This window comes from Haliotis asinina, chromosome 3 (assembly GCF_037392515.1).
Source record: "Haliotis asinina isolate JCU_RB_2024 chromosome 3, JCU_Hal_asi_v2, whole genome shotgun sequence".
Lineage (NCBI taxonomy): Eukaryota > Metazoa > Mollusca > Gastropoda > Lepetellida > Haliotidae > Haliotis > Haliotis asinina.
Window position 1 is genome coordinate 10406864 of NC_090282.1, and position 22676 is coordinate 10429539.

Genomic DNA, 22676 nt, shown 5'->3' on the forward strand with positions numbered 1-22676 from the left:
AATAACGCTGTGTTTAGAATCATTGACTTTGGACTCTTTTAATATGAAACCCCATGGACTGTAACACGTAAATAGTGAGCACACGCACGCGCGCACTGAGATAGTGTTAAACCTCGGATCTCCGGTGCTGTCACACGCATGTCACAAGGGTCTTCCACTATCTGTCTCGAGATGCCTTTATCTGTCACGTGGGTAGGCCAAGTTCAGACGGATAACGTATGACAGTGCTAAATGCACCGGAAACGATGTATGTCTGGAATGACGTTACACGACTTGGATAGTTGCGATCTTTGCGTCTTTCAACATGGAGGATGAACGTACACCTCTTCTTCAGAGACAAATATCTTCCGATAAAGCAGAATCGGGTAAGAGACGGATAACGCATGTGCTGGTGTAAACAACGGATGATTGGTGTGTGTGTGCTACGGTATGTACTAACGGGTGACTGGTGTGTGATTGTGTGATTGTGTGTGTGTGAGTGTGTGTGAGAGTGTGTGTGTGTGTGTGTGTGTGTGTGTGTGTGTGTGTGTGTGTGTGTGTGTGTTACAGAGTAAACCAACGGATGACTGGTGTGTGCTGCAGTGTAAACTAACTGGTGACTCGTGTGTATGTTACAGTGCATACCAACTGATGACAGATGTGTATATGTTACAGTATGCACTAACTGATGGCAGGTGTCTGTGTGTGTTCCAGTGAGTACTAACGGATGGCAGGTGTGCGTTACAGTGTGCGCTAACGGGTGACTGGGGTGTGTGTGTTACAGTGTGTATTAATGGGTGAATGTTGTGTTACAGTGTGTACTAACGGGTGGATGTTGTTTTACAGTGTGTACTTACGGATGACTGGTCTGTTACAGTGTGTACTAACGGGTGAATGTTGTGTTACAGTATGTACTAACGGATGAATGTTATGTTACAGTGTGTACTAACGGATGACTGGTCTGTTACAGTGTGTACTAACGGATGACTGGTCTGTTACAGTGTGTACTAACGGATGAATGTTGTGTAACAGTGTGAACTAACGGATGACTGATCTGTGAAAACAGGGTGTACTAACGGGTGAATGTTGTGTTAAAGTGTGTATTAACGGGTGAATGTTGTGTTACAGTGTGTGCTAACGGATGACTGTTCTGTGTTACAGTGTGTACTAACGGGTGAATGTTGTGTTACAGCGTGTACTAACGGGTGAATGTTATGTTACAGTATGTATTAACGGATGACCGGTCTGTGTTGCAGCGTTACATTTTCGGATTACAGTCGAATTAATGGTTGATATCCAAGAACAGTTTTACATGTCAATTTGCACTTGCTAGTATTTTATACTCATCGACATCTGATTCCTTATGTAGAGATTTGACAGATACGTGGAACAAACATGTATATGTCGTTATGTTGCGATTCTTGGATGAATCCCCAGTACCCAATGTTGGTCACAACACGACTATCCTGATGACGTGGACTTGTATAGGTTTGCCTCACTCAGACACCACTGAATAAAGACTGCCATCATGCAGCTGTCATCGTGAACTGGCTGAACATCATGCACTCCGTTACCGATATCACACCTCTCTGCAGCCTCCATGTTTGATATTTCAAACTGATAAAAAATGCTATATAAATCTTCTTAAAAATTCATTTTTATGCATATACTAAACTCCATGAATTTGACCTGGATAATGTCCCGTATTTATGAGTAGATATAGGTTAATGCGAAGTAATAATTATTGTACATTTAATTTAAACAAACATGACACATACACTGGGGAATACCAATCAGGAAACACACTGTCAGTGTTATATATATGCACGTGTACGTTGCTGCGTTGGTCGTAATCATGAACTGTTTAAGCGGATATGGCCTCATCAAATTATCTATGTTTAAGGTGCAGCCCTGTTCGCTACCACACATTGAAACTATAGTGGAAGATGGGTGTCCCACGAGACTTTGTGTATCCCAGGTAGTATTCAGGGACTGTTCAGTTAACATGTGGGGTTAGAGTGTCAGCTAGATATCAGACTGTCCCCAGGCCAGTCTTAGGGGTATCCCAGCCAGACAGGAAGAGTTCTTTGGTACAAGTTCGCGGCCTTCATAAGAACAGGCAATATCCCCGGATGTATGGAAACTAGTCCTCAAAAGAAACCATATGCACCATAAAGTATCGCATAAAAATTCACAAAAGTACAGTCCCCTTTTCCCGGAATTAAGGAATCGCCTAAATGTAGTCAAAAATCCAAAACGGCCTTTTCCTGACGCAACACGGAATGGACGTGCGTACTAGCGGTTAAGAACAACCTATACACGACACGTGAGCAACACAGTGGTTACAATAACACGAAAAATATGACATGGGGCAAACCTAAACAGGCAGAAAGCTGTCGGAGACGCCCAACAAGGTGTTGACCACACCGTTATTGCCAGAATGTTCGCCTGCGCCCGAACGGCTCTCCTGAGACTGATGCAATGACTTTGACCAACGTGCAATACGCTAGTCAGGTGTATATTATATAATTTCAGAGACTAAGCGTAAGGGATAGTGTACTTTGACGGGTTTTGAGTCGAAATAGATTGCATGATAAATTTACATTCTAACATTCAAGGTATGGGAGGGACCCGTATCGAACTATCGTGCCCCAACCACTATATTCAATGCTGGTAAAGGTGTGCTCTGCATATGTTTGATTATTTAGCATCTAATAGATAAAAATAGGTTAAGCATTGCAGGGTGGTTCATTCGCAGGTTAGGTGATACTTTCTACACATTTTGATAAGTGAGAAGGACAGTGGCAGTTAAATAATTTATATAATTATACATATGCATTAATAAAATGAACATGAACGTCTTGTGGTTGTTGCCTTTCTCTGGGTCTTAGGGTTCTTGTATATACACCCGAACCCATTGTTGCAAATGCCCACCTTTTCCGCACGAAGGGAAAATCGAAAAATGGCCCATGTTTATATACATGCCCCCCCCCCCCCCCCCCCCCCCAAACGCCTTCCTAAGAGGCCATCAGAGCTAGTTGTCACAGTGAGGCACGTTTTGGCTTTCAAATTACGTTTTCTATCAATATGACATAAAAAGTACTAGTAATACAACCAGAACACGTGTACTGCAATTAAGAAGAAAGTTATTATTTTTTTGTGTGTGTCTTTTTTATTATCGAAAAGCGTTTGATTATGTAAATCGATATGCACTATGCTAGTTCGAATTTTTTAAATCTTGTCCAAAGTATGTATAAAGACGTCTTGTGAAAAGCTAACCGGTAATGTTCATTCCAGCTTTTTACCACGTCAGTTGTTGTTAGACGGGAAAGATTTGTCGCCAATATTGTTTTCTTTATTTATTAATGATACAGTAGATGATTTATCTACTGTTGACAACCTGGGTATTGTTATTTGTAATGTGCGTTTGCTCCTCATGTTATTAGTCAACTACATGGTCCTCTTCAGTAATAGAATACAAGTGTCACAAGATGGTTTGGGCATGATGTATGTTTATTGTTCAAAACAGGGATTGACGAGTCGTATTAGTACTGCAGAAAACCCCTAAGATTGTTATTTTTCGCTAAGGAGTTGGCAGGTAAAGTCGGAAACTTGGACCCATAATTGTTCAAATCTTTAGGTTGTCAGAAATGTTAAGTATCGTGGTTTAATATTTTCATTAGGTGGAAGGTTTTCTCTGGCTCAGAAAACTTTGTCGGAACAGGGTCAAAAGGCAGTTGGTTCTATATGTAACATATTTAACATCGATGCTTATAATACTCCCGAGGTACAATATCACTTATTTCAATAAGTTGTTTACCCCATTCTTTCCCATGGCTGTGAGGTTTGGGGTGTTATGGAAACCGATGCCACTGAATTGATATATTTCAAGTTTCTGAAACATATTCTATATGTGAAAATGTTAACTCTGTCATCATTTCTATATGAAGAGCTGTCTTCATATCCTATGGACGTTTTAAGGCTTGTACGGATTAAGATTTTGAGACGTATCTCAAATAGATACATTGTTCTGATATATAATATTGGACAGTTTGAATGTAAATCCTAATCGTGAATATTGGGCAGAATTGTTGAGAGATACCCCGTTTAGGTTCGGTTTTGGCTATGTGTGGGTTGCTCAGTTTGTTTCCAGTAGCGATGCGTTTGTGAGAGGATTTGTACAGAGGGTTACAGATATATATCACCAAATGTGGAAACATCAGTTGTCAACTTTAAGTGAAACCAGATTTTATCACTATAATATGGAAACTCTTTGTTTCGAAAAATATTTATCGAATATTGACGTTAAAAAGTAGAGAACTCTGTTCCCACATGCTTATGATCGAGATGGAGTGAAGCTACAATATCATTTATTGATAGGAAATGTCCTTTTGTACACATGACATTGAAGACGAGTATCGTGTATTATTTATTTGTCCTAGGTACCAGAAAATACGTCAGTGTTATTTATCGTTTACTCTCCTCGAAAATGCAAAAATGTTTGAAATTGTCAGAGTGCTGAAAAGTGAAAATGATGACGTTATGTTTAACGTTGCCAAATGCATTTACTACGTTTTGTCTGGGAGAAATAAGCATGAATATTTATTAGTGTATACTATGTAGATCTATACCCTTGCGCTTGGGCAGTGTCATAATCATTGCTTATTACTCGTCACGAAGATACTGGCGGGTCCTAGGTCCCTCGCGTACACCCTTCGACCAAGAACGTCCCAGAGATGTTCAATTGGGGACAGGTCTGGGGACTTAGAGGGCCAGTCCAATCTCTGGATACCTTCTTGTCGGAGATAAGCGGAGACAATTCGGGTCCGATGTGGTCTGGCATTATCATCTTGGAATACAAATTTTCGGCCGATAACTCTAGCCAATGGAGCCACAACAGGACGCAATATTTGGTCAACGTATCGCTGACCAGTCATGGCCCCGTTAATGATGACCAAATCTGATCGTCTGTCATGTGTAATCCCACCCCACACCATGACAATACCACCTCCATATCGATCATGGTCAAGAATTGCTGCTCTGGCATATCGCTCCCCGCTCCGACGCCAACAACGTTTTCTGCAATCTGTGAATCGTAGGCAAAACCTTGACTCATCAGAGAACATGGTGTAACGCCAGTGGCGCATAGCCCGTCCCTGATGCTGCCTAGCCCATGCCAATCTTTGGTGCTTATGGTGAGCTGAAAGGGTGACACCCTTAAAGGCCGTCTTGCTTTCAGACGAGCTTGATAGAGTTAGTTTTTAACGGTTGAGGTTGAAATGCGTCTTCCAGTGAGTGTGCGGAATTCTCTATTGATGGCAGGGGCCGATTTTAAACCTTTCGCGTAGAGCAATTAACGTAATGAGACGATCCTGTCGTGGTGTCGTTGATTTTGGTCTACCACGCCCAGGTCTCGTTGCAACCCCACCCGTTTGACGGTACTTATCCCACAGACGTGAAATTACACTTTTTGATTTACCCATCTGCCGGGCAACTTCACATAATGATGTCCCCCCCCCCCCCCCCCCCCCCTCTATCATCCCCACAATTCTCCATTTTGTTGCTTCATCGAGATACTGCCTCGGAGGCATTTCTGTCAGTACGTGTCAATCTCTATTGCATTAGTGATTGCGACTTCTCCAGTACATTTACAGGAGTTAACTTCTGTATGCACGTGTAGCACGTGTAGCACGTGCTGGGCATGCATTATGCGAAATTCCATTGTCATTGGATGTTGCGTTTGGGAGATACGCCACGATGACGGACCCTGTCACAGTCAAAGTCATCTACATTCAATTTCTTGGTTCCCGTATTTTCTGTCGGTAGTATATTTTTACGGCAATACTGCACTAGTGTAATACCGCTTGAAGTATGACGTCAAAATGGTTCAAAGTTGTGACGTCACAATGCTAATGCCGATGTCGCAATTTTACTAGACCTTGCTTGACTCACGGAAAGCCGAGAGTGATCACACTGTAGGGAATTTCGCGGCAGATTCTGTCAATTTCTGTTGGCGAGTAATAAACGGAATACTAAACTTGCTTCCGTGAAATATCATTTTTATTAAACTCGTTAAAGATTTAGTATCAAACGAGCGAAAGCATTCTCAATACAATAATAGAATCCTGCCACGTGCTGACGATCATGTGAGCAAGCATCATCTGAATAAACATATCGAGCGTGCCGGAACGAAAAAAGAGAGATCGAAATTGAATTTATAAGGATTCAGACTTACTTATTATAAATGTTTGACTGCATTAATCGCGCTCAAAATATTTCAATTTTTTATGTGAATATACTGTTAATGATTATGAAAGAGGGATAAATCAAACGCTCCCAAAATGCATGGTTGCATATGAGAATTTAGTGTTGTGTATGAATTGTTAATTTTATATACACTGGGATCTTTGGAGCATGGTACTCGCGATGTATGACTGAATATGTGAAGTTTGGCTAGGGTCATTTACATGTCAGTTACACGATGAACGCTACCCAGGTTTACCTTCTCTATATACAGACTCTTCAACAAAAGTGTGAGAAAACATTGCCAAATCCAGACGATGATTTTACATTTTCCCGTTTTGTCCGTTGCCAATGAGGATGTAGGTTTATACACACATTAGAACGCATGCAAGCTTTTCATTGATCTGTGGGTATGAATCGTATCGTATACTTCAAAGATATATCTTCTGTTTTTTCTAGTGTTCGTAGGTAATAGATGCGTTTAGAAACAGTTTAGAATAAATGTTCCTGTCAACCTCCATTTGATCGGGCAGTATATCTTGATACTACCGAAAACAAAATATAAATATTTATTTGAATTAGATTGAATGTAAAATCATCACAGTGGAAACATTACAGCCGGACTCTCATCGTGTTCAGCACGCCTTCAGGCTACACGACACCAAACGTGTTCCCATAGACTTCTTTAGTAACCCTATATTTTCTAAAATAAATATCCTGGCAATCAAAGGCCATTCCATGTATATAGGGGTACAGTCTGGCCTTAAAACTACAACACAACACAAATTCAGTCCTATTTGCCCGTCGATTTTTCCAAGTACTGGAAGCGGAACACATCAACCCTCAATTCCGCACCAAATGTCCCCTACTTGAAAATATTTGTGCACACGTGTCATGCTGGTGAACACTAATGGCACCGGCACTAGTAGACGAGTTCACGAACAGTGATGCACAGTATGAACAAGCAGCGCGCGGGAGGAAGTTGTTGTTCAAAGGTAATTTGTACTATTTAACGTACCATACTATATTTTACAAGACGTTTTTATAGTCTCGCGTGCAGTACCGTAAATATTGTAAAGTCGACCGACAAAAAATCTGTACCATATCTAATATTTTCATATTGTATTTCGATTTTTAAGAACTGTTAATGCTAACACTATGTAAGATGCCGTCCTCTGAAACAATTTCATGCTGGCTTTTCTTAAATAGCTAAAACCATATTGTGTTATAACCATCAAATTATCTTGTTTTGTTTGAAAATATCTTCAATTGCTTGACAAATCCTGTATATTTTTTTGTTTAAAATTTAATGTGATATAGCTTGAAATACCCTGAACAACGTAGCTGCAATAAGCACGCTTGACCCCATTTTGTGTTTGAAAATCAGTATTCTGAAGTATAGAAGGAAAAAAATGTTGAATCATTCCCCTTGAACGTACAACGTCATTATAATATTCCTCGTATAATATTACAATAAAGAATATAAATATGAAGAACGTAGGTGACAGAAATATGCTACCTCGTGTAGGTGCTTGTGTTGCGGGCTTGTTTTTGAGATTGTACGTGCGTTTCCTACATTTTATGGGAATACAATTATCAAAACAATAATATTTACTGCTAGACACATATTAGATGATCCTGCGCACTAAACGCATTTGTGACAAGAGAGGCAGTACAACGAATTGGGTGAGTACACTTGGCTGCTACAGGTAGCTTGACGATTATGCACGTGCAATGCATGCTAACCGTGACATGAAATCAACACCGCATATTCCTTCGAATGATAAGCCTGCAATTTAAGGCACAAGATACTGATATTCCACGCCAACCTTTAGTTAAGACGAAGACAAATAGATGATTGGGGCATTGACAAGCATTTTAGATATTCAACAATTTTGTTTTTAAAAAAAAACAGGAAAATGTCATTTGCTTCGTGAAATGGATCGGTGGTCATAAACATATTTGCTCAGTATACTGTGTTAATTCAATTCGTTGGGATTGTACCTGTTCCCAAATCGAGTGTGCTATAACAATTCACGGGGACGCACGAGGAAAATGAACTTCTCGATATTTATCAGACAACCTGTCTCCCTCTTGTTTCGAGTGGATCGTTCTGTGGGGCGTTCCCAAGTATGCAAATTGGGGTCATTTGTCAGGTCGTGGATCATCTTATATGTGTTTACCAGTATCTGTATGTAGCTAACCAACTTTAATCTTTAACATTGGGCTTATGTTTCACATGCCTGGAGATATTTTAGTCTGACTAATTTTTGTCATTCAGATATTTTCAACGATTTCATTGAAAAATTCCACCAGGGGCATCACAGGCAGGTTACACGAATGTTCAGTTTCAGGAATATGTTGAAGTCAAACTTGACGGTCTTCCTTGCGATTCAATGTAGCTGATCTTGTATATTTTATCTGCATATTCAGCGGAACAGTTAATATTTGTCATATGTTTGTGATATATTTATAGTTGAAAATATAAAGTGAACATATAATAACATATAATATGCCTTTAACCACTACGTCTTTATCCTTCTTTCAGTTGTATCAAATAGGTTTAATTCTTTGAAATCAATAAGTAAAAGATCAAAACAGCAATGCAATGTACGATTGCTTCGGTGAAACATTGGAATCAAACACGGATAGAGATATCGTTATTCTGTAAAGTAGTTTTAGATGTTCATGCGCTGATGTGCAATTCTTCCAGAGGGACACGGGTCGTTATTCGGCTTGTCCCGGATTAACACAAGTCAGTCTCGAATGTGAGTTCCAATAGGATTGGTATACAGTGATAGTAGCAGCGAAGTTGTGGACACATGACCAAACTAATGATGAAATATTGTGACAACTTGAGGCTGTCTTGCTGGTAGTGTTGGTGCAGTGTTCTTCACCATATGCAGAGTTAGCACACTTGCTGTCGTGAACAAGTGTAAGCATAGGTCTGTGCTCATTCCAGGGTAACCATTCAATTTCTCAACCACGTCTATCGTTTGCGTCATTATCCGCGTGCGTGTGCACTTGTGGCAAGGGAGATAGCTCCTGGGAACACTTAGCGAAATTCACATCTCTATTTCCAAAGAATACCAATTAAGTCCTGAGGTTCGTCGTAGGAAATGTATTGCTCACGATGACTCTAATGACGTTTGTGAAACCAGTGTAAAAATTCTGAAGCGCACCCACAACAAGCTCATAGTTAATATAAGTGTGGCCTTTGTGCAGTCGGGCTGGCTGAGATGGTCAGACTAAAGACAGCCTAGCGACGTCGACTGATTTAGGGTGCGTCGCAAACAACCAATCGCTTGCAAGCGATGTACAGCGATTCACCTGTCACCGGAGTGCAAACATTGGGTGCGTTGCAAACAATCAATCGCTTGCAAGCGATGTACAACGATTCACCTTACAACGGTTTGCAATCGCAGCAATCGATGGATGAGGTCGTTTCGTTCTCAAACCAAGATGGCGGCTTAGGGAAATTTTAATTCGACTGCTGAACAAGTATTGTTCGACTGGCTCATTGACAAAGACAGCTTACATCCCATCATCCTCAGTTTCTTCCACAGTTTCAGTGTAGTCATCAACAATTATAAATTCATCACTCGTCATCGAGATTTTTTCCAATTAGATTTTATTAGGGCTCCGCCATTTCTGGAAGAGTGGGAAATGCTTCGACCCGTTGCAAGCCCCAAACAAGCGATTCATTTGCATACTGTAAGCGTTTTCCTGCTTGCAACGCACCCTTAGTGTCGAAGGGGAGTGATGGTGTATGATGATGTGAGGAGCAATATTCCACACACGTAGATCTGACTTCAGCTCAAGGGAATATGGCAGCAAATCCATAAAACGTCCAAATTCTTCAACGTCACCTCCCCCCCCCCCCCCCCCCCCCCATCAACAGCTCACAAAGGTAGTTATTTTAAATTACAAGATCACAATACACAGTTGGTACCATTGTGACGTCCTTCATAATTCAAACACCCATGTCTTGCCATAGCCTTTCGGATCTCTGAGTCTACATGTACGTGAACACAAGACACTATCACTTGCTCAATTTCTCAAACTAGTTGCGGATGAACGGAGGAATTTTACTTGACAGATTCAGTACACGCCGAGCAGGCGAAGTGATACTGAACACAGGTTGGGGTTCCGTTTACGAAGCAGTCTTTACTAAGGTTAACCATAACAGCCATTCTTTAACATTACACTATGATAACCTTAGTGACTTAATAATGGCGTTGTAAAAGGAGGCCCAGAATTCACCAGGTACTGATGGGAACGCCACTGTACTGAACGTACCTGTATCTTGTGATAGGACAATCAGTATTAAACTTATGACTGTCACCATTCGTTATCATACTTATCAGTGAAATTAAATGAAATACGCACATTGATTTTTTTAAAAACAATTTTACAGTTTAGCCCCGGATTCACAGATTGTTCACTGATGTTTACTACGGCATTAGTGACCAGAATACTATTTTTAGCACTTCTTGTCGATACAGATGTCAATCATTCAAAATGGAGTCAAGGAGCGCTGAATTACCCATGTCATATCTAGAATAACCCTACTTATATGAGATAACCGCCACTAATGAGTAGATGTGAGACTGATAGGTGTCTCATCGATTCTTCACAGTCGTATTTACACTACGCTCCTCCAACTCGAGACCCTACACACAGTATGAGCGGAACCGGCTTTACCCAACAAGTTTGCTTTTGGAGCAAGGTGAAAATGCTTAAAAGTGTGTATCATATTCTACTAGCCCCATCCTCGGTAATATTTTCCAGCCAGCCCAAGGCATGTAATAACTAAATATTGTTTATATAATGTTAATTCACAAACGTCTATAATTGTTTCCAGAAATAGGATTCGTTTTGACATGCTTACCCATTAAAACCACATTCATGTTTGGTTTTGACGGATTTGGGCAATCTCATTTCTCGCTGTCATTTTCATCTTCATGTGAAGTTCCGTGTTTTGTTCCTTTTTGTTAGGCCCTTTGTTCTATTTATGTAATTCTCCCCCTTGTATTCGTATCGTAGCTTATTTACAGATGTGTCACGATATGGCTGAAGTATTATTCTCTAACAAGGTTGATGGCAGTGTTTATGGTTGTGGATGTTCCTGTATTCTCTAACAAGGTTGATGGCAGTGTTTATGGTTGTGGATGTTCCTGTATTCTCTAACAAGGTTGATGGAAGTGTTTATGGTTGTGGATGTTCCTGTGTTTTCTAACAAGGTGATGGAAGTGTTTATGGTTGTTGATCTTCCTGTATTCTCTAACAAGGTTGATGGAAGTGTTTATGGTTGGCGGACGACCTTTCTCACAGCATCTCTAGTGGACAGTTGGATTTCTTCTTGATTTCACATTAAACTTGTAACCATAGCATTTAAACTCTGACAACCGCAGGATTAGGAACAAAGTGAACATATGCCTCTGTGATTGTAGAATGGCTTATCGTTAAAGAAATGCTGTTCGGTAACCCCCGTGCTTCATGTCATGTTTGATTACATTTAATGACTGGGTTGACTATTATGATCTCTGTTCAGTCGATGAGGGAGCCCGGTGGTAAGCTGCTAAGTATTTCTTGACCAGACTGTAATTGTGTCGGGCTGGGACGAGTAAGAAAAAATAGAATCGAGTACCCGCATGTACTTACCCGAATCGGAATGGAGTACCAGGTAACACAGTCAGAAGGCTGAATCCCGATTAGGCTGATATTATTTCAGAAAACCTGAAAGGATGGTAATAAGACTTTGAAACTGGTCTTATGCGATGTATTTTACACATGTTAACTAATATAAACAGTAACATCATTACTTACATTCCTCATTGAAACACAAAACTGTTCGTTCCCGTTGTCACTGTGACTTGACTACTCACTGCCATTCGTTGTTAGTAATAGCCTCCATTAAACGGACAACACCAAAAATGTAAATGTGTGAATGAAAAAGAGTAGTTATTTATGGAACCTGTAGACAACTAACGATATTCTACCTGAACGTACAATGTTTCACAAGAAGACGTCATATAAACGAAATAAAATTCTACCTGGAGAATTCTATACGTTATCTGCAGACAAGCATCTGTAATGCAAGTGAGTTAAGCAACACAGCAAAACGCTTCTCTCGCATCAGAGAAGAGTGGTCATTTTGGCTCAGGTGCATTACAGTTTGTCTGTTATACATTATAGGGTAGAGACTATTACAGAGCCGTGAATAACTCATTCACTGTATGCGAAATATTTACAGTGATCTAATTTTCATACTTCAAGAAGATTTTAGCATTACAATGATTTTGTTTGAATATAGGGATGAAGAAATTATCTAAATGCCATATTTTCTGCGTGAGCATTGCGCATCTTCACTGGAACAACCGTATGCTGTATCATTTCTTAAATTGTAATATGTGCAGTAAATGAATGGTATTGTGTGTGGGTTAGGTGCGGTGTGCTTTTATTTCTGATCATATTTGTTCTTATTTTAATGGTAAGCAGTCGAACATTGATTTTGGAAGTATGAATGCGCCTTTTCAGTAAACATTCGAATTAGTGTTAATGTCCTGCTTTGAAGTGACATTCCCAGCACATAGTATTACGGTGCATCCCATTGAAAGCCTAGGGACAACGGATGAAAGGGGTCGATGTGATCTGGATTATTACTCCGTTGAATGTGCTCGACTTTCATTCTCAGTACACCACCAAACTGTCTGTCAGGAACTGGAAGGTTCACAGACACATTAGTATCACATCCTACCGGGCACCCATTCGCTGAATAGAGAGAGGCACATTTCAAGTCATTTGCCTGAATGTGCCAGTTTGTGAGTCAGGGGCTCCTTTCACGAAGCAGCCTTTACTTATGTTAACCTTATCTCTAATTCTTTAACATTGCACCAAGGTTACCTTAGGGACTTACGATCATCTTAGTACCTTGTTTAAGGAAACCCTGGGATCCTTTCACGAAGCAGCCTCTACTAAGGTTAACATGAACTCCTATTCTTTAACACTGCATGAAGACAGTGCTGTGTGAAAGGAGGCCAAGGTGTGGAAACGCGCAGGAGTCAATAAGCCGACCGGGGTCGCCCATGACACTCGTCACGGGAACGTTGTCGCTTGGGATCACCTGATTCCTTTTATCTATGAGTTGTGGACTGGACACCGTATCACCACCAAAGCGACCTGTATCATGTGATACAGCGGGTTATGGATGCTTCTGTATTTTGCCTTACATACTGATACATCCTCTATTGATATACAAACAGTGCGACACGCTAGTGTTGCTTGATTGTGTGAAAGAAAAACATGATGTTTTTGTTTAGAATTAAAGAATTTTTTTAGGATTAACGATTTGTTTTTAAAATATAAACACTTTGAGATGGCCCCCGACTTGAAACGCTTCACAGTACAATATTGTCTAGATACATATTGTACTGTGAAGCGTTTCAGGTCGGGGGTCATATATATATATTATATATATTATAAAATCTTCTAATCCTCGCAATGACATGAAGGCCTGTTATCTTAATATACCCATCCAACAGCACACACATGCTCAGTCCATCTGCCAGTGTTAGTTGCGTTCCTTCCTGAAAGATTAAATATGCTGATCACCGGTTCGAATCTCAGATTCACACCGGTTTGGTTTGTTTATACATTATTATGAACGTCTCTGATCCTTTGTCCTCACCCATGACGTACATAACTGAAATATAATCAAAAGGAGACTTAAACGAAAGTTACTATGTCACTCAGTCACTCACTCAAGCAGTGAAACTGTCATGCTATCCCTAAATTTAATAGGTGTGCTGTTTTAGGTTATATGCTTGCGGAGATACCATATCCTAGTTTAATATGTATACGTTACCCAATCACACGCCCGCATAATGACAACCCACCAATCCTCGTGTTGCCCCTTTAATTCCAAATGCCAGACGCGGTGACAAGTGTCATCTTTTAACTTTTGTGGGTATATAACTTCAAACCAATATTTCTACTTGCAGGTTCGTTGGTATGCAAGACTGTGGCCGCCCGCCATGTTTTGGCAATATGGTCCTTCCTGGGGTTTATCAACCTGTTCGCTATTCGAGTTAATCTGAGTGTGGCACTGGTTGCCATGGTGAACGCATCAAGCGAACTTCGACAGAACAGTTCCTTTGATGACGAATGTCCTGGCAACTCTAACAGAAATACGTCCAGCAATCCAGAACCAGAGGTAATACATGTTTTTTAATACGGGATGAAGAGACAGGTGGTTGACCTTGATAACATAGCTTTAAAATGGAATGTGTCTCTCATCTCCGTTTATTAGAAATAACGAGCCTTTCGAGATTAAACCAGATAAGGTGGCCATCATCTTTACTGATTATCTTATACAGACATACACGTGAACTCGGTTAGTATACTATGTTAACTACAGATAGATCCCGAGGCATATGAACGCCATGTCCTTGTTGGATTACATGTGAAAGGTTATGTAAAGAACATTTTGAACATTACCTCTAGTCTGGTTTTGGCTTCACAGAGTGAACCAGTGCGATTTAGTTGGAGACTGTATGGGGTCTTCGAGTTAGTGAGTGAGTTTGGTTTAGGACGAAATAATGCGAACCGTCTGTGAACTTTTTTACTCAGAATGTATATTAACCGGAAGAAAGTCAGAAGTGATGCAGTGCTTGAAGACAACAAGCACTGGTAGTAACTGAGGGCCATCATCGAACCCTTATCAGCGAATCATGCCACTCCCAAGGGACACAAGATCGTGCGTCAACAGCTTTTACAATCTAAGGACGTCTGGACTACATGCACCTTGCTTTACCTCTGCTTTCACCATGACACTAATATTGAGACAATTGCATTTCCTCATGTTCCAGCGTGGTGAGTTCCTGTGGGACGAACAGACGCAGGGGTACGTGCTGGGGGCGTTCTACTACGGCTACTGTCTCACGCAGCTCCCGGGGGGATGGCTGGCGGAGAGGTTTGGAGGAAAGTTGTTATTCGGAGCTGGAATACTCGTCCCCTCCCTCCTCTCACTCCTCATCCCCATCGCCGTCAGGTTCCACATCGTATGGATTGTCGTCATCAGAGTTGTACAGGGTATATTCCAGGTGGGTACCGGACCTGTTTCTTGTACTTTGAAGGTATATTCCAGGCTGGTAGAGGACCTGTTTCTTGTACTTTGAAGGTACATTCAAGGTGGGTACCGGACATGTTTCTTGTACTTTGAAGGTATATTCCAAGGGGGTACCGGACCTGTTTCTTGTACTTTGAAGGTATATTCAAGGTGGGTACCGGACCTGTTTCTTGTACTTTGAAGGATCTGGTATATTCAAGGTGGGTACCGCACCTATTTCTTGTACTTTGAAGGTACATTCAAGGTGGGTACCGGACCTGTTTCTTGTACTTTGAAGGTATATTCCAAGGGGGTACAGGACCTGTTTCTTGTACTTTGAAGGATCTGATATATTCTAGGTGAGTACCGGGCCTGTTTCTTGTACTTTGAAGGTATATTCCAGGCTGGTACAGGACCTGTTTCTTGTACTTTGAAGGATCTGGTATATTCTAGGTGAGTACCGGGCCTGTTTCTTGTACTTTGAAGGTATATTCCAGGCTGGTACAGGACCTGTTTCTTGTACTTTCAAGGCATATTCCAGGTGGGTACAGGACTTGTTTCTTGTACTTTGAAGGCATATTCCAGGTGAGTTTCAGACCTGTTTCCTTTAATTAGAAGAAATATTCCATGTTGGTGCACAGCCTGTTTCGTAGACTTAAATAAAAGCATATTCCTGGGGGTACAGGACATATTCCAAGGGTTGCAGGACCTGTTTCTTTTTCGTAAATGCCAAGAACACGACTTCGCGAGGGCGATTCAATGTGTGTACAGGACATTTCAACTCGTTTTCGAGACACATGACAGGTATGAATAGAACACGTTGTAGGAAATAATAGGAAATACTAGTAATGGGGCATATGCGATACATACGAAAACGTCAGTACTTGACAAGTATCGAAGGTACATAGGTCACATGGATACTTCATACTTACAGGGCGTGGCATACCCGGCGATGCACTCACTGTGGGGGAAGTGGGCGCCTCCACTGGAGAGGAGTAAACTCATCACTAATACTTACGCAGGTAAGTGGCACAAATAAGAAGCATTCGTGCAGTAATGGTCATTCGTGTGAAACAATCAAGTACATAGTTTAATAAGAGAAGCCCCATTGGGTAACCAAATGTCTGCTACCGTACATCTTGAGACACCGAGTGAAGGCGCTGGATTTGAACCAGCGCTTCATTATAGAATATTTATATATAGCGCACATATCCACGCAACTAGTGCGTGCTCAAGGTGTTCCCTCGACGGGTGCCTTTTGGGGGGTATTGTTTTAACCATCTCAACTCTCTCATGCACTGTGTTAAGCGCAGCGAATTACCACAGGACTCATCCTCATAAGGTACCCATTTGCTGTTGGGTGAACTGGGACACAATATTTTGTCCAATGACGTTCACTCCAATGACAATGCCTGTAGTTTACGGTTGTGACAACGCTTAAAGAGCCTGCAAGTAACGGTTAACGAGAAGGTTTTTACACCGGTCACAAGTAGGGATCGATCTAGGCACCTGGAGCTAACTAGCTTTGGACTTGAGACAGCTCACCCACCTTCAGCTGCGTTATGACGTGTCAGCTGGTGTAAGAGGAAAGTCTGTGTTTTAGAAAGTTACTTTTGCGGTGAAGCCCAGGGCCTCCTTTCACAAAGCACTAAGTGATCTTAAGTCCCTAGGGTAACCTTAGTGCAGTGTTAAAGAATGTGAGTTAAGGTTAATCCTAGTAAAGGTTGCTTCGTGAAAGGAGCCACAGGAGAGACATCGCACAGACCACGAAGAATGAGTGAGTGAGTATAGTTTTACAGCGCACTCAGCAGTATTCCAGCCATATGGCGGTGGGGTGTAAAAAATCGAGTCTTTACCAGACAAGCCAGTGATCAAAATCATGAGCATCGATCTACGCGACTGGGATACGATGATATGGGTAGTGGAAACTATGTGTCTTATCGATGTTTTGAAATAATGAATACCTGCTTCTCGTCATCTAAGATATTAGTGCCAATATTTTGAGGGGGGGGGGGGGGGGGGGGGGTTTGCTTTATGATAATCACGATGATACTGGTTATTTTACAGGTGCACAGATAGGTACGGTGGTAGCAATGCTTGGTACGGGTTACCTGTGCAAGTACGGGTTTGCTGGTGGTTGGCCGTCCGTGTTCTACGTTTTCGGTGGTGTGGGATGTCTGTGGTCAATAATGTGGTTCATCTTCGTGCACGACTCACCGGCACAGCACCCACGCATCGCTTTATCAGAGAGAGTTTACATTGAGAACTCAGTTGGGAGGAAACACAATGTAAGCGTTCAATGCTGCTTGCCGTATATGAAGGGCACCTGATATTGCTGTAACAATTTCCACTTAGGTACAAACAAATCAGTTGCAACAATCAGTCACCTGTTTATTCTTGTACTAGGATCCGTCCTCTGATATTCCAAACATTATATATAAATAATGACGTTTGGACCATACAATCCAGTGATTGAAATTGTGAGCTTCGATTTATAGTCGGTATACCGTGACTTGCACAGGCTCTTACCTCAAGCCTAATTAGCTGTGAGGGCATGTCAGTCTGCAGGATGATTTGTACAGTAGTACCTTTAATCACTATAGTCAGACATATTCTGTTGTCGATGCATCGCGGTAGAAGTGTTCGTGAGATCTTATTGCAGTCAATCATGTCCATTCCTCAGAAAATACCTCCCCCTTGGAGGGACATATTCTCGTCTAAGGCTGTGTGGGCAATTGTGGGTGCCCACTTCGCACAGGACTGGGGCTCCTTCACCATCATGTCCTGCCTTCCCCAGTACATGAAGCAGGTGCTCAAGTTTAATATTGAACAGGTGGGTACAACAATCACCGCCCGTGTGTATTGTAGGCCGAAGTCTGGTGTTCCACCACACCACCACATTCGGCCTTGAGCAAAACAAATTTTATTTTGGGAAAATAACTTAAAATTCGAAAGCTGACTGACCGTTATTAACCGAGAGTGATCAAAGCTGATATGGTCAGCAGGCGAAATGATAAACTCCTGGAATAAAGAAACCCTCCCTTCATGTATTTCTCCGACTCCCTTCCTCCTCGTACCATTTTGATAGTGTCTGTTCGTCTTGCCTGGTTTACCAGTTTTCAAGAGTATATACTAGTACCTTCTGATTTTCGAAAGTCTATAATATTTACTTATTGAAGGAATTGTGGCATTTTAAGTGTCAACAGGTATCGCATGTTTTCCCCATTTTAGGAAAATAAGGTCATGTATTTAAACCCTGTGTAAGAGGTTTTCGTTGATGGCAGAATGGCCTGTTGTCGTCATTGCCCTACGTGACCCTGTGGCTCATCAACACCATCTGTGGTCAAGTAGCCGATGTTATCAGGCGAAGGGGATTCCTGTCCACTAAAAACACACGGAAACTGATGAACTCCATAGGTGAGGCAGCAATGAATGTATGTACATGATGTGACTTCGTATGAATATCTTAGCTATGTACGTAAATATGAGGCATGTGAAATAAATGTGACGCATGCGTAAATGTGTAAATCAGTACATCTGAGATATGTGAGAAATTTGAGATAATATCAGGGAATATGAGTACATTTGTGAGATAATAATTATACAAGTCTCTCTCACACACACACGCACGCACGCACGCACACACACACCTGAGGTCCGGCGTCCATTCTCTGAATTGGCCTAGAGAATGTGGTCAGATTAGTGGGAGACACTGACCTGACTCAGTAATGATTGTAGCATGGATTTATGACGGCGCGCATCGGTGCTCATAACATCAATCATCAGATTTTCTGTTCAAGACTTGATTATTTATTACCCGCCGACATTTAGTTAGAATATTGTGATTCTGGCGCAAGCAAACAAGCAACGCATTGGTGACTTCAGTATGGTGACTGATTCAAATAATATGTAATGGATGATGATCTGTCGATGAAATTTGGGATTAAATTTCATCAACAACTTCCTAATATGGTGATCTGATGCAGCGATTGTGAACAATGTCGTACCTGTGTGTTGACAGGGTTGATGCTGCCGGCGGTTGTCATGGTTGGGATCGGTTACTCAGGATGCCACCCGATGTTGACAGTGGCACTATTATGTGTCGGAATCGGGTTAACAGGATTCACCATGGCGGGATATAGCGTCAACCATCTCGATATTGCTCCACATTTTGCAGGTAATGTAGAGCGGGTTGTAGACAACTTTCGTGGGGAAAGAATGGGGAAAGATTATATAACAGAAATAAACAACGTGGTTGTTCTTCTATTGGGCGTGAAACAACAGTATTCGAAATAGGAATAAGGACCCGAAACAGTGAGTGAATAGCCATGGAGGAATACAAGGGAGGAAGGACAGAAGGGCGTATATGGACGGGGGAGAGGATCGTTTCATGATTTTCAACCGTTTTTTCTTTTCTTTTCCTTTTGTTTAAAAAAAAACAATCTTCGTTCTAAAACAAGCAATGGCCTAAAAATGGTACGAGATGAGGAGTCATACTTCAAATTCTACAATTAATATGCATTTCAACATCAACCTAACGTTGTCATAATGGGTAAGGGAGACAAATCATATTAACTAGGCCATGGGACTGCCGAAATTCATTTATTTCAGCGTTAGCGAGTGTCGTTTGACTATAATCTTTGCTGTGCATTTAAAGGGTCAACCCTTTTGTATTGTAGGTATTCTCATGGGTATCACAAATTCATTTGGCACAACAACTGGTTTTATTGGCCCAAGTATAGTCGGCGCTCTCACCAACAACAATGTAAGTATATAAAGGTATATGATGTCTTATGCTAAGGTATATGTTACATCACGACGCCAAGTAACGGGGCAGACAAAGGGTTGACGGCATGAACACTGATATGAGCGGGCGGGACACCATTCGCCACACTTTCCACATAAACCTTTTACGTTAACCGTGGGGATGCAAAACCTTCTTGAACTGGTCCGTAATATCTTTTACATACATCGTCTTGTATTACCGCGATATTTTATATTTTTATTATTTACATCAGGTCGTCAAGAATAAATGTGAGTCGTTAAATAACCATAACACATATACAGTTCACACACACACACACACACACACACACACACACACACACACACACACACACACACACACACACACACTCACTCACTCACTCACTCACTCACTCACACATACACACACACACTCTCTCTCTCTCACACACACACACACTCACTCACTCACTCACTCACACTCACACACACATACACACTCTCTCTCTCTCACACACACACACACACAAACAAAGAAAGAGAGAAACACAGAAAAAGATACAGCCATACTAATGTACCCTGACTGTATTGCATTTCAGGCAACAGCTTCACAATGGCGGATAGTATTCTTTATCACGGCAGGATTGTTCTTCATCGGGGGGATGCTGTTCGTGGTTTTTGCGCAAGGTGAGGAACAGGTGTGGTCGATAGTGGCGACGAAAGGGGTACAGCTACCCCGTGTGGTGGATCTGGAAAGGGATGATGACAGAGACTCTGGCATCGAGGAAAGCATGGACAAGGGCGGGGCAGTGAAAGGACCGCTTGACCGTTCCTGAGATGTGTAATTGTTCCTTGATGGACTTTGGTCAGTGTCGTTCACAACCCTTTACCAGGAACAGATTTGAGCGCTTTTGCACAAACTTGCTTTTCCATGTGGCCATAATAGTACAGTATCGATTGGGACCAGGGCTTACTTTTTGAATATTATAGATGTTCGTATGGACACTTAATATTGGTCAGATACAACCTGGAATTAGTAGTGCCTTGTGGTCGTGTAGATTCCTAATATGGGACCTCGTTTAGAGAACGTGTTGACAAAACGTGTTTGATGATTGACTGTGGTGACGAGTTTGAAAGGTTCCTGCCCCACACTCACGCACATGTAGCTTCTTGTGTCTCTTTGAAAAAGTTCTACATGTGCGAGTCTTCACTCGACAGTGAATGGGTACCGGTAGCTTGAGACGGGACTGTGACTCAGCCTTACAGGCAGCTTGGGTTGTCTATTCCATAAGTTGGCTGGTTTGATGTTTAACGCCTCACTGAGCACCATTCTCGCTATATGGCGACGGTCTGTAAATATCGCGTCTGGACCAGACAATCCAGTGATCTACGATGTGAGCATCGATGATCTATAAATGATGAGCTATAAATGATCACAGTCGGATCATTATTTCAGACGTTATACGCCACGACTCACCGAAACAGCTACCATCGCAGTTCCACGCCAAAATCATGGATTACCCAAGACAGCGAAATCTCACCTTCTAAATTCGTTTATCATTTCCTACGTCTGATATGATGCCATTTACATCATGATATGTTGGATTTCTGATGATGTCGATGTATATACATGTGCCATTATGTAATGGCCGCTATTATGGAAGACTTTGGTTTACATGAAAATAAAAAACGTAGGTGTGAAACATGAAACCAAACAGTAACAAAGAAATGTTATATCATTCAACAGCTGTATTTTATAACTGATTCACTTCGTGAATCAATACAACTGCATCACAATGGCGGTATAAAACACAAGTACACTTTTAGAGGCAGTATGATACTGATTCACCGTAATCCAGCGAGGCTTGACGGAATGGAATAGAATGGATTGTGAGATAACAGACAACCATTCATTCACAGTATTTTATACCTAAACAAGAGATGCTTGAAAGGTCTACTCCGATGCTAATGAATGTGCTACTTGGTACTTTCCAGATTTCTCTGTTTAACTTTAGTATATGTCAAACTGAATATTGTTTGAAAATACATATCACTGTCACATAAGACAAGAAAAAGGTGGAGGACATGGCGGTAATCTTTTGTTTTGAATGTCTGTTGTGATTAAGTGTCAAATGACGCTTTTAAAAACCGTTTCCGAAAGAACAGATTTTGCCACAAACGTTGTGAAATATAGACCTGGGAGGCTACTGAAATGTTGCTCTACACGAAGACGGATATGGAAGGTTGCAGTTTTAGTCAAACATGAATCAACCGTTGGTGGATTTGGGGAGTTGGGTGAGTGGTACTAAATCAGCGGTCATGGACTTTCCAGTCGTCAAACAAGACGGAATTTGTTGTTGAGAGTTGCGGCCCTTAGTCATGCTAGGATCCTATCATCACAAGGGTTGGGCTAACATATGATCAGGTTAATCAGCCGTTAATCTGTTTTCGTTTCTCCAGAGTGTTTAGTGTCCGGTTACTGAACGACAAATGTTCCACTGCAGTAAACTTCACTGTGATGAAACTGAAAATATATTACGCAAAAGACAGCCCATTTTGTCAGAGAAATTGTACACAACATTTCACCTCAAATATGTTG

The 22676-nt window shown here is 41.4% G+C and overlaps 1 protein-coding gene across 1 annotated transcript; it reads left to right on the forward strand.

The window, feature by feature from the left end:
* The first annotated feature begins 183 nt into the window (after window positions 1–183).
* Window positions 184–21806, forward strand: LOC137279208 (sialin-like). The gene is made up of 10 exons (XM_067811709.1): window positions 184–365; window positions 14226–14437; window positions 15093–15326; window positions 16266–16353; window positions 17399–17619; window positions 18015–18164; window positions 18616–18748; window positions 19353–19508; window positions 20011–20096; window positions 20677–21806. The coding sequence occupies exons 1-10, from the start codon at window positions 305–307 to the stop codon at window positions 20911–20913; spliced, it is 1578 nt and encodes a 525-aa protein (XP_067667810.1). The 5' UTR covers window positions 184–304; the 3' UTR covers window positions 20914–21806.
* The last annotated feature ends 870 nt before the right edge of the window (window positions 21807–22676 follow it).

Excerpts from the sequence above, each read along its gene's own strand:
- LOC137279208 (XM_067811709.1), top strand. The coding sequence starts at position 305 with ATGGAGGATGAACGTACACCTCTTCTTCAGAGACAAATATCTTCCGAT. Across the intron at positions 366-14,225 it reads TTCCGATAAAGCAGAATCGG|GTTCGTTGGTATGCAAGACT; the intron begins GTAAGAGACGGA and ends TTCTACTTGCAG. Across the intron at positions 15,327-16,265 it reads TTGTACAGGGTATATTCCAG|GGCGTGGCATACCCGGCGAT; the intron begins GTGGGTACCGGA and ends TCATACTTACAG.